Source organism: Geospiza fortis, unplaced genomic scaffold, assembly GCF_000277835.1.
Source record: "Geospiza fortis unplaced genomic scaffold, GeoFor_1.0 scaffold23, whole genome shotgun sequence".
NCBI lineage: Eukaryota > Metazoa > Chordata > Aves > Passeriformes > Thraupidae > Geospiza > Geospiza fortis.
In genome coordinates, this window is record NW_005054303.1 from 10,649,107 (window position 1) to 10,662,051 (window position 12,945).

General features: G+C 42.4%; 1 protein-coding gene across 1 annotated transcript in view; it reads right to left on the reverse strand.

Annotated features, from left to right (window-relative positions):
• The window catches only part of SYT16 (synaptotagmin 16), a 100,253-nt gene that overhangs the window by 13,469 nt on the left and 73,839 nt on the right, over positions 1-12,945 (reverse strand). The window contains exons 5-6 of the mRNA XM_005417945.2: positions 5,239-5,495; positions 1,051-1,494 (exon numbers count right to left, since the gene is read on the reverse strand). Coding sequence (XP_005418002.1) covers positions 1,051-1,494; positions 5,239-5,495 — 701 coding nt within the window. The remainder of the gene's footprint in view (positions 1-1,050; positions 1,495-5,238; positions 5,496-12,945) is intronic.

The following is a 12,945-nucleotide window of genomic DNA, read 5'->3' on the forward strand; positions in this document are numbered from 1 at the left end:
GGGAAAGAGCACTGAGAGAATCATCAGGACATTCACCACCCCTCCCCCCCCCTTAATTTGTGTCTTGTGGCCTTGTTTAGTAAGATCTCTGCTAAGAAATTACAATAACTGAGAATTAATTATGCTGGGGGACCAGAAGAATCAGAGTGTCACTTTTACAAAAACGTGTCTCTGAACTTTCTCTTTAAAGATGAGGAACTCTGAGTGAAGTGTTATCACGAGTGTAAATCAAAGCCTCTGAGATAAGCAAACATCCTGCTACACTAATTCTCTGTACATCTCCTTGATAATGGCTTTTGGATGGAATACACTTTTCAGTTTGGCAGTTTTGGCCATGTACTGTGCATTTTCTTACTTTCTTTCTTTGCTACCACAATGCTTTCACTATTCTCCACTCCACCTGAAGTAGGATGTTTTATTCATCTCACGTGCACAACCTCTCTCTGAGCTTTTGTAGACAATGAATCATGACAGAGCTCATCTACACCAATTGATTGGCATAGCCAGAGCTGGATACAACTGTGATGTGCGTGGAAAATTAAGAAGCAGCACAGCCAGTTCCTCTTCACATGACCCAGCTCTCCACTTCCATCTGTCATGTAGGAGAACATTACTAAGCATTTCTGGCAAGATGGAAACTGCACAGTGGAGAACCACAAGCTGGTATCTAGGGCCAAACGAGGTAACTTCTGCACTGGCAGTACCAACACAGTGGTGCGCAAGAACCACTGCCCTTATAGGAATTAAGTCTAATTATGCCTTGGTGGTTCCCAGACCAACCTGGGGTATCTGAATGGTACAGCACGTGGTGAGTCATGCAGATCCACATGATTTTGTGTGAGCTTGCTAACTGGGCTGTTAATAAAACACAGCTTTGCACAGGGAGGAAATGCCCTGAGCTTCCCCTTCCTGATAACTTTTTAAGTGACAACAGGTCAGATCCACCACTCACACACTGACAGCCCTGAATGAATGAAAGACTCCAGGAACACCATATTCACAAAAAACCAAACAATTTTATGGACTCCATCTGTCCTTCACCAAACTTACCCTCAGGTTACTCCGTGGCTCCAAGAGCAGTGTCACCTTCACCTCCCCTTCCTGGCTGATGCCCCTCAGGCAGAACAGCTGCTCCCCCATCATCTTCTCCCCAACCACCCTGTGCACGGCGTAGAGGCGGAAGCGAACGGCGTGGCTGCTCAGCTCCTCTGGTTCCAGCTTGCTGAAGGTGATTTTGTCCTGGAAGATGGGGATGGGTCCTTTCTGCACACTGGTCTTGCCCCTCTGTTTCTTGCCCGGCATCAGAACTGCGTGCACCTGCCAGGTGCTCACGCCACTGCGGTCCTTGTCTGGGATGTCCCTGGCCTCCAGGACAGTGGCTATCAGCTTTTGGCTTGAAGATTTGTAGGTGAAGATGACATCCAGGTCACCACATTTGCAGATGGGCTCATGGGCACAATGGTGAGCTGGCACGCTGTTCACTTCATTGTGTTCCTGCAAAGGGAAGGAAGGAGTAAAACCTCCAGTGGAGTTCAACTGCCTCTATGATTCCAATTCCAATTAAAAAGAAATTGTTCTCCTCACTTTAGTATAGGCAGTTGCTGTGTGAAATATGGATCCAAACTGTTTCTGGAAAGGCCAATGATAGTTAATTGCCTGATTTTGTGTAATAGTCCCCATACGCTCTAGTAAGCAACAGCACTTGTTGAAACATTTCCAACAAAAAGTTTCATCAATATTTAAGTGTTTTGCAGGAGATGGTTAATTTGGCAAACATTCTACATAGAGAAAAACTAAACAAAGGGATTTTTACATTTCATTCATGTCAATATTGAGGCACTAGCAAAACAATTTGACCTACTTAACCTGTTACTTCGAACATACACTGGAATTGCTTTTCAAGGTGGAATTTTTTTACATTATTAAAATCAAACCATTCAGCCGAACCTGCTAATTTTTTTGATATATTGTTCTGCTAGAAATTAAAAAAAAATTAGGCACTATGTTTCATATGAAGAGGAAATCACCATGTCAGAATTTCTTGTGGGATGGAAATTCCATTCCTAGATGCTCACCCATAATTCAATACTTTTCCTACAGCTAAAGCAATGATAATGGGGATAAGAAGTCTGATTAAATACATATTGATTCTTTATACCCTTCTAAAATCTCCCAAGAGAAGCATCTGTTCCTTCTGTTCAGTTTGGGTACTAATAAATTCAGAATAAAAATTCAAAATAAACAACCACAACATGTGCAGACCAATTCACACACAATCTTTTACCTACTTTTAAAACAAAAACCATCTTGATAAAGCAGGATAAAACCATGGATGCTCACCTTACCTTTTGCTGAGTGGGTGTGTGGGTTTCTGTTCAACAGTCCTTTTTTATCTCAGAGCTAGAATGTGCTTCATATGATAAAGGGGTTGCTATAGTGATCAATGATTTGTATTTAAACACGAGTATACACTGTACTAGGGAAAGATTTTCAGTTAATAGCCAGAAGGTGAATTAAGGCCTGTCACCAGCATCTGAGTCACCCTCCTCCTCAAACATTTATCTTCTTTTCACATTTCAAGTAACACTTCTTTCCAGCACAGGAGTCTTTTTGTTCAGGGAACAGATGATGGGCCATGGGATGTCTGGTGTTAAGTCCCTTCAGAAGTGTCTGGGTGTCTCAAACAGGGCCTCAGATAAACATTAAAATTTTTGTTTACTTCCTGTCAATCTACTTTTGAAGTGCCCGATGCATCTGCCATGACATGCAAAGCTCCAGATTTTCACATTTTCAGAGGTGTTTAAGGCTTGAACACAGAAGTCCAAGTGTGCAGATTAGAGACCTGCTGTTGCATGTCTTGCAGAAGTAATGTCAAAGGGAGAACAACACACAAAATTATTTGCTTGGCTACAGAAACACCTTTCTATATAAACGGCAGGCTGCTCAAAACAAAAATGGAAGGCAGGCCAGGTTGCCTGGAGAGAGCATGGTGTTACAAAAATGTTAAGTGCTCCTGTGTAGCAGTCAAGTTTTTTCTGTCTGGTTGATGAAATAATATTCAATACGTGACGGGGTTGTGCTTGACTCATATTTCCTTCCACATTATTATCTGTGCATTTGCTGTTGAGGAGATGGAATCAAGGCACATTTAAGGACTGCTGCTAAGGTCTGGAGACAACTGTGCTTGAGGCAAAACTTGGCTCTCATCTACATGTCTGAGCTGGAAAATGTGAACTCCAATGCATCAGCACAAACCCACAGGAATGAAAATCCAAGAGACACTTTCCTGCCCCAGCAGGGCTGATATCATCACTTTCTGGCAGAGTGTAAGGCAGACTAAAGGTCAGATATCTGCATTTTGACTGAACAGCTAGAAAATATTTGGATTTCAGGAAAGCTTAAATTGTGCTGCTAGAGCAGTGGCCAGACCCACTGCAGAGAAGGCTGCATGAACTGGAGGCAAAGAGGGAAAGAGAAATGCCAAACTCCTTCAGTAAGTTTTCCATGGGAAACCAAGCTTTGGAGACCTCACAGCCTGGCCCTTTCTGAGAGCATTGTGCTATCCAGGACTCACTCCCATGCAGGTTTGCTACACACTTACAAATCCTCCTTCTGTGGAAGTCATTGACAGAATTCCCCCCTGCTTTCAGAGCCCAGCTGGGTCACAAGTGATGTGTGAATGTGTTGGTTATACAGACACTTGAACAGAAATCCAAGCAAAGATTGGGGTTTAGGTACTTCATCTGAATTTCTTTCTTTCCCTCTTCCCAGCACAGTTATTGAGAGGCTAAACCAAGAATCCTGATTGATGCTGCATGTCTAACCCGGTCATTCAGGACAGCCAGCATCCACTTCACTAAGTAAAATAAGTCCATTTCTGCCAGAGAAACCTGAAAGAGCAGCTAATTATGGACAAGGCTTGAAATGGTACTTGTGGTTCCACTGCAGGGGCATAAAATTACCATTTCTGTCTGTAAAGAGAGGTCCTTTGAGTGGAGCATAATAACACTTGGACATTTCTGGCATGTCAGAACATTTAGTTCCTGCAATAAAAAGTCTTTCATTAATCCACACAATACCTTTGAATGAGAAGCTGCGTGTAAGAGATAAACTGTGTCTTGGGTATTTCTGCTCCAGTATGCTGGAACCCTTCTTTGCATTTTTAAAATGTAGACACCAGGAGTAAAATGAGCCATGCATTCCAAAGGAACACAAGAGGACACTGGAGACACTGCAGCACACGTGAACCGTGGCAAAGCACATCAAACACAGAAAAGGAGAAACAAGCCTCAGATGGGCAGACAGTGTCAGAAACGCAGCAAAGAGAGGGCAGGGCTGCTGCCACACACACCTCCCATGTGGGGTGTAGTGTTTTGTGGGATTGGGTTGTGCAGAAAACCAAAATGCTGCCCCAAACATCCCTTAGGGCTGGAGCATCTGCACCAAGGAGCTGCCCTCCAGCTTTGAACTGGCTGCGGGACCTTCCCTCAAAGCCTTGCTGCTCACAGTCTGATGGAGGTATGGATTTCCACAGCTGTCTTTTAACTCTTTAAAGGTCATATCTTCTTTAAGAAGATATGACCTTTGTGCTGTTCTTTTAATATGTCTGATGCAAGCTGATATTTTTCCAGAAATTTAATCCTGCGGTAAGATAATGAAAATCAACACATCATACAGAGAGATTAGGAGAGAAAAGGGGGATGCAAAGTCATCAGGTGTTTACAATGCCTTAAATCCAAAATGTTTCCTTGAGGATTCAAAATAGAAGTGCAGAACTAAAGGAAAGCTGACTCAGGTTCTCTCCTTCCCTAAAAGTTTGCCCAGTATCAATGGGGACATTATTATGATCATTTGGGCAGGTCACAGGCCACCCCCAGCAGCTGCCTCCAGCTTTTCAGATTATTCCCGTTGTCTAAGTCATAGAAAATACCTGGAAAAAGACACAGATCTGACCCAGTGACCACATACCCTGTCCTGGGACACACACTCTGCATGCACAGCCAGAAATCAAGCAAGGAAAGCCTTTCTGTGAATTAGTGTTAGTAGCAAGAGGTAAAACACCAGAAAAAAGGGGAAACACAAAGAAGAGGTGTATGGTCATGCACACAAGCACACAGGAGTACCATTATCTTGTGCTGTGCTGATCAATTTTTCACTTCATTTCTCCTGTAACCTTTTTTGGCCCCCAACATCCTTCAAAAGCTTTCAGTGTGTGTAATAAATGACAATCCACCATACCTCAGGGCTCCAAGCCGATGAGCTGTCAGTAGCATCATTTACTTCCAATCCCTGGTTGGCAAATGCTGTCTCCATTTCCAGACATCCTTCCCTGTGTGACTGGCTGACACCATCCCCAATTCTGGGCTCCAGTCTGGGCCCTTTGTGCTGCCCAGTGCCCCTACTCCTGCTTGCTGTTCTTGAATCAACAGATGCATGGTCATCTTCACGACAGGAGAGGTTGTCTTGGTAACTCAGTTGGCTTAGTCCATCCAGATCTAACAATTTTCAGCAAGAAAATAATTTCAGAGGGATTAGAACAAATTCTCTTCCAAAATGTGCTTTTTTATAATTTCTTTTATTTTTTTAACTTTTCCCTAGGCCCCAGTGCTTGCAACAGACAGTTTCTGTTTCCTGCAGCACTGAACCTATAAAGAAACCAATCCTGTTTAAATCAGCATTTGATGGAGGGGACATGGCTGCTTCCCACCCCTTACTGAACTGAGAAACCCATTGCCTTCACTTGAAAAAGTTATCCACAAAATTCAAGTGGAGTGTTTGGGATATTCAAGTGCAGCCCCAAAGCAATCTCTTCTATGAAAACACAAATCAAACCACAGAAAAGCACAGCTGAGGCCTGATGAACAGGTATCACAATTTCCTCCTGTGCAGGAGGAGGAGGAGGAGGAGATGACAGGAGTTAGCACTGTCCTCAGGAGCATGGTGCTGGTGAGGAAGGCAGCCTCACAGACAGAACAGAGGGACAGCATTACCCTCTCACCCATCCCTGAGAGCTTAGTGAGCAGCTCCAAAAACCAACCAGGAATCTCTAAATCCCATGCTTGGGGTAAACTTTCCTCCCAAGGACAACAGAGTGGAGATGTGTTACCTAATTTCCTAACTGCTTTTATTAGTTTTAATTCATCTTGTCCTACACACATGTCCTCCATGGGCTAGAGTAAGCTTCATTAATGAGAATAAAATAATTCGCACCACAGATTCCTTTTCTACACCACCGAAATCTCTGTTATGAACACAGGGTGCTTTTTTCTACTTGAAAGCACCAGTGAGAGCTCTCTGGATGGAGCAGCACAGATAATTGCATGTCCAGGGACACAGATGAAAATAACATCATGATTTGGCCTTGGATGTGTTCTGCAAGCACTTCTAGAAGAAAACCAGGGACATTCCTCCTCCTAATGCATCTCATGATGAGCCTTGCTTCAGGAACATGGAAAGAAAATTCTGCCTCCAACTCTTTCAAATAAGCAAAAAGCAGTCACAGTGAAAGAATGAGTTGTGCTTCCAGACAGCTATGAAAACATAACAATTTCCTTAGCAAACAGAGCTATTTGGGGTTTAAAGGTTTTACAGAAGGAGGTGAGGTTGGAAAGAGCCTCTGGAGGTCATCTTGTCCACTACCCTGCTCAAGAAGGGCCACATCTTTCTTTGTTCCTGCAAAGGTCACCACCAAAGAACAAACATTTTTCTCAAATTTGGTCCCAAATTCAGATTTTAAAAGATAGTATTAATTACTGTGTTTAATAGGAAACTATTAGCTTGCTTTTGTTAAATGAATCAATGTTTTTATTCCTGTCTGATAAATGAGATGGAGAATCTGGTGGCCTGGAGGAGGCTGAGGCACCCAACAACTTTTTCTGTCTCAGTTTTCACTGTCAGCTGCTTGTCTCACATCTCTCAAGTCCATGAATCTCCAGGCAGGGGCTGGAGGAATGAAGTCCCACCCATCACAGGAGAAGATCAGGTTTGAGACCCTCTGAGGGACTTGAACATCCACAAATCTGTGCTACCTGATGAGATACAACAGATTTTCCAGGATCTTGAGGGAGCTGACTCATGCAGGAGAGACATGGACCTGTTAGAGCAGGTCCAAAACCAAAAAAAAAAACAACTGTCTGAGGGCTGAAACACCTTTTGCATGAAGACAGGCTGAGATTTAGGGTTGCTCATCCTGGAAAAGACAAGGTGTCAGGAAGACCTTATCTCTGCTTTTCAGACTTGAAGAGGGATTACAAGAAAGATGGAGAGATACTTTTTGCCAAGGCCTGTAGTGACAGGACAAGGGTAATGTTTTGAACTGAAACAGGTGAATTTAAATTGGATATAAGGCAAAAATTCTTTACTGTGGAATGGTGAGACCACTAGCACAGGCTGATCAGAGGAGCTGTGGGCACCCCAGCCTTGGATATGTTCAAGGCCAGGCTGGATGGGGCTCTGAATAACTTGATCAAAGTAGGGGAATTGGACTAGATAAATTTCAAAGGTCCCTTCCAACCTGAGCCTTTCTATGATCCTCTACATATCCCTCTGTCTTAGAACAGAAAGCCCAAATCTTTCTGAGTAGAAGAAATTCTATGTTTGGCCTTAGCAGCAAATGTACTGTTTCTGATGCTTATCTGCTCCACACACACAAAATTCCAATGACAGGAGTGGGGATTATACTCAGGAAACATTTCCTGCAGGTGAACAGAAGTCCTTGTTCCTGTCCTTGGCTGCTCTTTCAATTGAAGAACTCAGAAATTAGGAGAATAACTTTATCCCCTCTCTTCAACTATGAACGAGCTCCACTCTCCCTCCCAGTAAAATGCTTCAAGCACAGGCACTTCAACCAACAAGTCTGAGAGCATCTCACAGCTTCGTAATTATGGTTCTCTTCCTCATGGGAGATGGTCCTTCAGGAGCAAAGAGGGATCCAAATTCATCTCTCTCAAATTCCAGGTGAGTGCTCTTCTCACTCCCTTCTGAAATGCAGAACCCATCTCTTCTCCTGCTCCTCATCCTCCCATCTGACAGACCTAGTTCTGAACTGAGAGCCCTCATTGTCTCACTTCTGCCCTGAGCAAAAAGTCTTGAGTGAGGGTAGAAAGTAATTTTTTTTGCCATTACTCCCCTTCTTCTCTACAAAGTCAGAAAACAGAAAGAACTCAACACAGAAGCATAAGCAAGAAACAAAATAACAGAAATTCCACACATTTACTGAGACTGAATGGATCCAGGCACTCCTTAAGGCATTTAATTAGCAAGCCAATGTCTAATACACTTTTAAACAGTGGGTCATCCATCAAAGCACACACCACACAGCAGGCTTTCAGAATAAAATGCTTCTGTAGTAAGAAATTATCCTCACACAATTGTCTTGTGGGTTTGACTCCTGCTGGGATAATATCCAGATCAATAATAGAGGAATTTTCAAAAACTACATTAAAGCCATAAAAGTCTACCCGTAACAGGAGAACTCCAGAAATATATTAATAGAGCAAGCCATCTCCCTGAGACTCAGGCACAAAATGAATGTGTTAGGAAAGCAAAAAATGTAGTATTCAGGGGAAGTAAAGAAAAAGGTGATTCACCCAAACCAATCAGTGAAACAGTCTGGCTTTTTCTTTAAATTTAAAGCAGTTTTGGTAAGAGATAATCACGTATAAATACCAGTATTAGATGATCATTACAGGTAATAGACTAACTATACAGACTAGAACAACTACACCTCTCCAATTACATCCCTTCCAACATTATATTCACAAAATAAATGTTGAAAACAAAAGTTCCTCCTGTAAAGGAAAAGGTCAGAGCAGTAAAATGCCTGTAATTTACCTGAGAGATCTTTAAGGAAGAAAATGTCAACCGTCTTATGAATACCTGACGTGAATAAACAGCACAGCATCAGGGACAGAGGTTGAGACAGCATTATCTGAACTTTAATTAGCCAAGAGTCCCTGCAGAGCAACAGCAGACAGTTCTAAGATTAAGGGCAGATAGTAGTGTACAATGAAAAATGTGATTTTTCCTAAGAATCCTGTCTCCCAAACTTTCCCTTTCAGGTCACATGTTCACAGTCCAGGAAGGAGGCAAGGGGGATACTGGGTAGCAGAAATCACCAATGAATCAGAAAAGTCTGTGTTCAGGGTTGGAGAACTGGCTGTGAAAAAAAAAACAAACTGTCAGATGAAAGGATGAGCATGACCTCCCAATAGAACCCTAACAGGAACTGGGATATAGAAGCCTCTCTCCAAAGATACAAGCATATCAAACACTGAAAACCAGGCTGGAAAAATATTGTGCAGTCCCTCCTCACACTGGTAGGCAAATGTTCTGGCTAATTTACAGCATCTGTCTTTTTTTTTCAATGACACAAAATCTCTCAGTTCTATGAATCATTATATTGTGCCAAAGGAATGTCCTGAGAGGTCTCATCACTTCCTAAAGCCCACTGCCAGAATTAAAAGATGGGGACTGGTAGATCTTGCTAAATTAACACCACATAGCTCATTAACCAGCAAGAAACACAGATGAAGAATTTACGGAATTTATGTGTGCCTGTTACCTGTGCTGACCAAGGCCGTGTTTGCTATGTGAACTTTAAGGAATCACTTTGCTTCCATGCAAAATAAAATTGAAATTACAAAAAAAAAAAAAAAAAAGCATGTCTTTTCTTTGAAAGAAATTAGATCCCTTCTTTAAACTGTTTAAAAGTCATGATGAAAGTTAAGAACCTGTTTAAATTTAGTCCAGAGGAAGAAAGGATTTCAGTATGGACCTGGGTACTTCTGGACTTGAAATCCTCCTAGCTACAAGCAGTGATTTTTCAAACCCCTCTTCCCATAAGACAGCAGAGCTATGGCTTAGTGGGCCTCAGGAATATTTGCCCTCACACAGCAGCAATTCTCTTGCCTGGCCCCTGCTACAGCCCCAGTTCCACATCTGCGATACCTCTGCATCCTTGCACTGAGACAAACCCACAAGGAGACCCAGCAGTCCCTGGTAATTTGGAGATTAGCCACCAAAAGAGTGCTAAAAAACTTCCTAGAAGAGCCTCAAAGGAGCAGAATCATTACGTAATTACAATAAATCTAAACAAAAATGGCCTGTAAATTTTAGGGGTTAAGGAGAAAAAGGATCTTAAATTTCAAGTGACATTATGTAATCAGGCCAAGATTGTTTAATTTACCACATGCTGGGTAATAGCCTGAGAAGGCTCCATGTTTCCAGAGCTGAAATAGTCTCTTTATTAACAGGGTGATTTGCAGAGAGGCTGTGGGCAGAGCTGGCATTCCAGCCTGTTCATCTCCCCAGAGCATCCTCCAAACACTTCCTTCATGCTGTGTGCACTCCAGGATCTATTCAGGTTACTACAAAGATTTTTTAACAGGTGAAAAGTTAAAGCTAAATGAGTCCAAAGTGCAGACTGTCACAACAGTGAAAACAGAACCAGGGGGTCAAGGAAACTCTCCTGTAAGAACACAGTGAGAGAAGACTCTGCCCCATGCCAAGTCTGAGTGGGAGAGAAGTTCAGGCTGTCCAAGATGCTCAGCTTTGCTCTGTGCCTGAGTTTGCTATAGATTTTGGATTATATAAGAGATGGAAACTACCAGCAATATGTGTAAAAGGTCTGTTAAGAGTAGACAAGGAGAAGAGAAGTCTCAGGCAAAGTCTGAACATGCCATGATCCCAGTCTGGACCCAGCACTTCCTAAAGGTCCTTCATCCTTCTCACCCAGAGGATCTGCTCAGCTGGAGCAGTGTGTGATACTCCCTTGGGGCACAGGGATGGCTTTACACCCACAAATCTTTGTTTTGTGATCGTGGCACCAGCTAGGTTCCTCTGAAAATAAAAGTAAGAGCAACTCTGCACCATGTTGTACTGGAAGAGCTAGATGGAGAGATCTTCAAATGATCTAATTGGAGGGTGCATTAAATTCAAGCAATTATATTTCAAAATTAAAACATTCTATTGAACTAAAAACAAGGGCACTTTTATGGCTCTTCCCTCTAATGAACTTCTCCAGATTTTAGAATGTGTTCAGGCCAATTTTCTAAATAGCTATGTTTTTAAATGCATTTCATCTCTGTTTGTATAAAAGAGTCATTACATTAGTCCATGGAAGATCATAAAATTCTTCCCTTCTGTGCCATAAATTTTTAGTTTCTGTCATTGCCTGACATTTGGTGTATGTGCCGGCAAATGATACAGCATAATTCATCCAATGTTCACCTTGTGTTTGTGAAGTTGTTACAAAAGGAGACATTCAGCTTCTGCTAAAAGGCTTGCTAAAGAGATGACTTATGTGGCACAGATAAAAAATAATTACAACCAAGTCCTGCAGTCTTTACTCCGAGAAAAAATTCCAATAAAAATCCATGAGAATCCCTGTGGGTTAAGGAAACAGAATTCAATAACAATATGCAATTAATGGAAAGATCCTAATGGACTTCAGCAAGACTTGGACCTGGACACTTCCCTCTAAGTATTATAGCTGCAGGTAACATCAGGAAATCAAGTTTAGTAAGAGAGAATGGAGGAACCAAGACTTGTTCTCCACAGCAAAAGAACCTCTCTGTGTGAGGCTACAAATCTCAGACTCCAGGTTCTGTAACCTTTTTCCATGCAAGCAGCACCTCTGCATCCAGACACCTCTGTCCTGTGCTCTTCGTGGCTGGAGGGCAGGTGCCTGAATTTGGGTCTACACTCCACACCTAATTTTTATAGATACTTCTGATCAAAAATCATGTAACCATGACACAAAGGTCTCAAACTGCCTGACCACGTCGTGGTTACTGCCTGAAGATGCTGCCTGTTCATCCTCCCCCCTGTATCTGCTCACTGGGAGAAAAACACAACTCAGGCTTTAGCCAGCCTGCTGCTCCTGGCCAAGAAGCAGAGGACACTTCTGACTCTCAGGTGCATCCTCTGGGTAGAAAAAGTCACCAAGGATTTAGGGAGCACTGGGGCATGAACATGAGAATCACCTGCTTCTTCAAACCTCTGGAAAGCTTGATGATGTCATATTGTATCAGCAACATTTACATGTTATTAGACCCTGCTCAATTCTGCCTGTTAACCTATTTTATTTTTTTAAATGAAGATATTTAACAGAGCAAAACACCAAGTCACAACACACAGAAGTGTGGTGGTGTTTGAGGGTCCCCAGGACGAGGGAAGAGATGAGAATCTTGACTCCATGTTTCAGAAGGCTGATTTATTATATTATGATATAATATAATATTATATTAAAAGAAAATTATATATTAAAACTACACTAAAAGAAAATGATATACTAAAACTACACTATACTAAAACTACTAAAAGAAATAGAAAGGAGATATCAGAGGGCTAGAAAAGAATGATGATAAAAAACCCGTAACAGACTCAGAGAGTCCAACACAGCTGGCTGTGATTGGCCATTAATTAAAAACAATTCACATGCTGGGTAAACAATCCTCCAAATCACATTCCAAAGGAGCAAAACATGGGGAAGCTGAAGCTTCCCAGCTTCCCAGGAGAAGAAATACTGGTGAAGGGATTTTTTATAAAATATGACAGTGACACAGAAGAACCTTGTAAAATCACTTGCAAGTGCTAAGACGAAGTAGTAAACAAAGGACTTGAAAACTTTTTCCTGCTTCCATTCCCCTGCAGCCCCTGCTAAGGTGGGGAGAGAACTTTGTGCAAAAAAAAAGCAGCTCAGATGTAACCTGCTCATGAACACATAAATATGGCACGTGGCTAATAGGCACTGCTGGCTCCATCTGCCAGCAGCAGACAAGCTCTGGAGACCAATGTGAATTATAACCTTTAAAAGTGAAAATAACATAGTTGAGCACATCCCCCTGCTGCCATCATGTGCATGGGGCATGGCTGTACCCTCAGCAGTGCTCAGCACCCTGCAGGTGGGGGAAGGAGTGTGGTGTTTGTGAGGCTCCCCAGGAT